The sequence below is a fragment of the Drosophila bipectinata genome, chromosome 3L (assembly GCF_030179905.1).
Source record: "Drosophila bipectinata strain 14024-0381.07 chromosome 3L, DbipHiC1v2, whole genome shotgun sequence".
Lineage (NCBI taxonomy): Eukaryota > Metazoa > Arthropoda > Insecta > Diptera > Drosophilidae > Drosophila > Drosophila bipectinata.
In genome coordinates this window covers 12981219-12984828 of record NC_091738.1, presented here as the reverse complement: position 1 = coordinate 12984828, position 3610 = coordinate 12981219, and the positions used below count along the sequence as shown (strand labels likewise).

Genomic DNA, 3610 nt, shown 5'->3' with positions numbered 1-3610 from the left:
CGGTTCGGAATTCGTTCATTTATCAAAATTTGACTTCAGCCAGACCGAGCCAAAACACAAAATAAATCGCTTAGTCGTTTTGGCCAAAAAGTTATAAATGACACAAAATTTTAAGGGCCAAGTCAGAGTGCTTTGTCTTCTAGTAAACAAAACAAGGGAAATGGGTTAAAGAAAGCAAGACTTTGCTGACAAATGGCCGAAATTCTTTGGCATTGATCTGAAAATTATTTTGGGAAGACAACTATTTTTTTTTTCAAAGCTCTCAAAGTGGATTTTGGTTTACAAAGCCCGTCAAAACCAGGTGTTAACCGCAGGCCATATAAATTCAGTCTCCGGCTCAATGAAAAAAGGCGGATTAAGCAGCAATTTGTAAATCCAATACGAACGATTTTCCTCAACCCGACAAATTTATTGCCGAACGTGCCACACATAAAATTCGTTCAGGCGAGACAATTTCTTTTCTTTTTCTTTTGGCTGATTTTGGCTGCTGCATTTGCGGAAAATTGTTTTACATTTCAGCCAGAACCAAATTGAATAATGCGTCGGGGATTTTCTAGAGGGCCAATACAAACAAGCCATAAATTCTCGGGGCCATATGCAGACATTGTCGGATCTTAAGTGCCAGTTGTCACGGGGCAAGGGGGCGTGGCACTTTTCCAGCTGCCACTCACACTCGACATTTTCCGGTTGCAGCTTAGGAAGCAGTCAAGGAAATAGTCAGACAGCTGGCAGGCTTTAGTTACCAATAGTGATGGAGATCAAAAGACAACAGGACTAAAAATTAATTATATGGGAAATCAAATAATTGGTTCACAAATAGAAATTCTTAACATGTCTGCAGAATGACGAGAATTATTTTCCCAGCCTCATTAAAATTAAATCATCGCCATCACTGTCAGTTGTTGACACTCGAACATCCTTGCTCCTTGGACTCCTTAAAAAACGTTCAATAGACACTTCATCAAATGGAAAGTTTGTTAGTGAGCAAATACCCGCCAAATGTAAGAAACTTCAAAGCCACTCTCGCCCTCGCCAGGACGAAAATAAGCTGCTTTGCATTAGCCTGGCCCGATGCCCTGTGCCCACTTGATTTCATTTGTCATGCCCGGCCATAAATAACTAAAGACCAACGGCAAACGTTAATCACAGCAAGTGGAGGAATCAAGAACAGACAACAGATCCCAGGTTGGGACAACAATCGGAGGAGGGAAACCCCCAACACCAAAGTCAGAGTCACAGTCCTGACACCAGCATTAATTGCGCATTAATGTTTATTGCTTAGCGGATGTGGAAGTGGCGCCATTTTGCCATTTGTCTGTTGTGTCTCCCTCCTCTGACCGCTTGGCGGAAAAGGACAAACAGAAAAACCGCCACAAAACAGTTTTGATACCCTGCGAGGACACAGTCGGAGTCGGAGTCCTTGCTTTAAGCAAGGACTTAATGCTCATTCAGTGGAACTATTGGTTCATCCCCTCAGCAGCAAAATAATTGGATTGCCAGATTGTGTGACAATATTTAATTGGAGTCAGCCGGAGGGGAAGATCCTTTGGAAAGCTTCCAAGCTGACAAGCTTTAACATAAATAGGTTCAAGGCAAATTTAACAATTAGGTTAATAACTGTACTTTAAAACTCCATAAGAGATCCCAAGATACAAATGAAACTACAAAAATATATTTAATCCAAAGAACATTAAAGCTTCGTCGTGGTATTCTTACTTTCATTATCTTTTGGCCTTTCAATTCCTCGTTTTGTTTCATTAATTTCTTCACATTCCCTTATCCTTTTTTCGTTGCTTTTTCTTTTTTTTCTTGCTAGTCTCTCTCTGGGAAATTTGTTTTGTATTTCCGGTTGCACTGAGCTTCCAAATACTTCCGGTGACTTGCGCGCTCCATTCGGGGCTTAAATTTATGGAGCTAGTTTGCGAGCTGTTTCCGCCGCATTTGCCACATGGCTGCTACTGCCTGTGGCACTGCCTGTGGCTGCGGCTTAAATCCATGGAACCAAATACATACTGTAAATACAGAAAATACATTGACTTTATGGCCGACACTCTGATTGATTATCCCGGAGAGCTCACGCCCTTGTGGTTGCTTTGACGCGGTCTGGGATTGAAAGAATCCCTAATGAGATGCATGTGAAATTGTGTTTGTTTATTTGGCTTTTCAGGAAGTCACAGTAGGCTCCCCTAGAATGACTTCGTCTGTATAACTTTCGGCAACTGTTTCGAAAATTACCTTTTAAAAATCCCAAACGAAATGGCAGAAAAGCAGCCAGCGAGTGGGCCAGAGGTGAGTTCGGCACTTCGTCCTGCCTAAGAGGTTATTGAACTGTAGCTTTCAGGAAAACTCGGTATCCTCACGCATCATGCACTTCAATCAGCAGGCGGAGCAGCACCAGCAGTGGATGATGATCAATCCCTTCGCCCACTACAACGTCAGCGAGATGCCTAAGCGCAGTTTTGGCCAGGAGGAGTATGGCCGGGCTCCGGCCGGCAGTCGCTCGGAGCAGAGGGCTCTGGCAGCCAATGTCCAGGTGCTGCAAGAGATCTTGCAGCTTTGTGAACAGATTGAGAAGTCCGGACAGGAAGATCCCGAAGGGCATGGAAGCAAGACCGTGGAGTTTGGGGCCCTTTTCGACCTCTACAACGACATCTCTGACAAGTTACTGGCCACTCTGCTCGGTGCCAGGAAGTACGGATTTGTGGATTTCAGCGGGGAGACCCTGTTCCAAGGACGCGATGAGACAGTGCCCGTGCGGCTGGTGCGCCCCTTCCAAGAACTGAAAACCGAAATCCTGGCCAAGGTCGAGGATCTGCAATGCATTTACGTGGAAAAGATAGACATGGAGGCGACTACACTGCGCCAGGACTAGGTGACACAAAACAAGGACTCAGATAAATTGAATTAAAATCTGACTGCTTGCCCAGAAGGCTTTACTCACCATTCCACTCACACCTCAAAGAATCCAAATGGAAAACCTACGAATCCCGTCACATATACGCCACGAGGTCCCTGCCTCGGCCTAAGCTCCTGGCAGGCCTTTTCATTTTCACACACCCTCCGAGATTGTATCACCTTCAGGAAATAAACAAATTACAGACGACTTCAAAGCCGCGTTCTCGTACTCGCTCAGCTGACAAATTATGTGGAATTATGTTTGGTTAGATGAAGAAACCATAAGTCATTCGGGGTTCCATGTTCTAGGGCGACAGTGGAACAAGTACTGGGGCTACATTAATGCTTTCAGGTCCTGAGTATCTGAACAAATCAGTTTCAATTTTATATCTCAGTCCACTGTCGCCAGCTGGAAGCCTCTTTTACGAGGGGAACTGTGGTGTGAGCCTAATGTAGCGTTGATTTGATTTAACAACGAACCAAACACGCGCCCTGTTTCATTGATTCCTCACCTCAATGCCGGGGCCTTTAAAGCTCCAATAAATTTCGCACACAGTTTCTGGGGGGTGGCATGCCACAAATGATTGAATAATGAAGAGCGAGTGCCAGAGTTCCCGGTATTTGTGACATATAATTATGATGGAAAGCCCGAAAAGCGGGTTGAATAGAATGAAATGATCTAAAATAAACATGTTTCCGTCGTTCCGAGTTCGAA

General features: G+C 44.4%; 1 protein-coding gene across 2 annotated transcripts; it reads left to right on the top strand.

Annotated features, from left to right (window-relative positions):
- The first annotated feature begins 2153 nt into the window (after positions 1-2153).
- On the top strand, positions 2154-3103 carry LOC108120753 (actin-binding Rho-activating protein). 2 transcript variants are annotated; one of them, XM_017234581.3, is made up of 2 exons: positions 2154-2289; positions 2342-3103. In XM_017234581.3, exons 1-2 carry the CDS (start codon positions 2257-2259, stop codon positions 2870-2872), a joined length of 564 nt encoding a protein of 187 aa, XP_017090070.2. In that variant the 5' UTR covers positions 2154-2256; the 3' UTR covers positions 2873-3103. The 2 variants fall into 2 exon arrangements, with proteins under 2 accessions (XP_017090070.2, XP_070136461.1); XM_070280360.1 differs by having other exon boundaries at positions 2168-2289; positions 2384-3103.
- Positions 3104-3610: the final 507 nt, after the last annotated feature.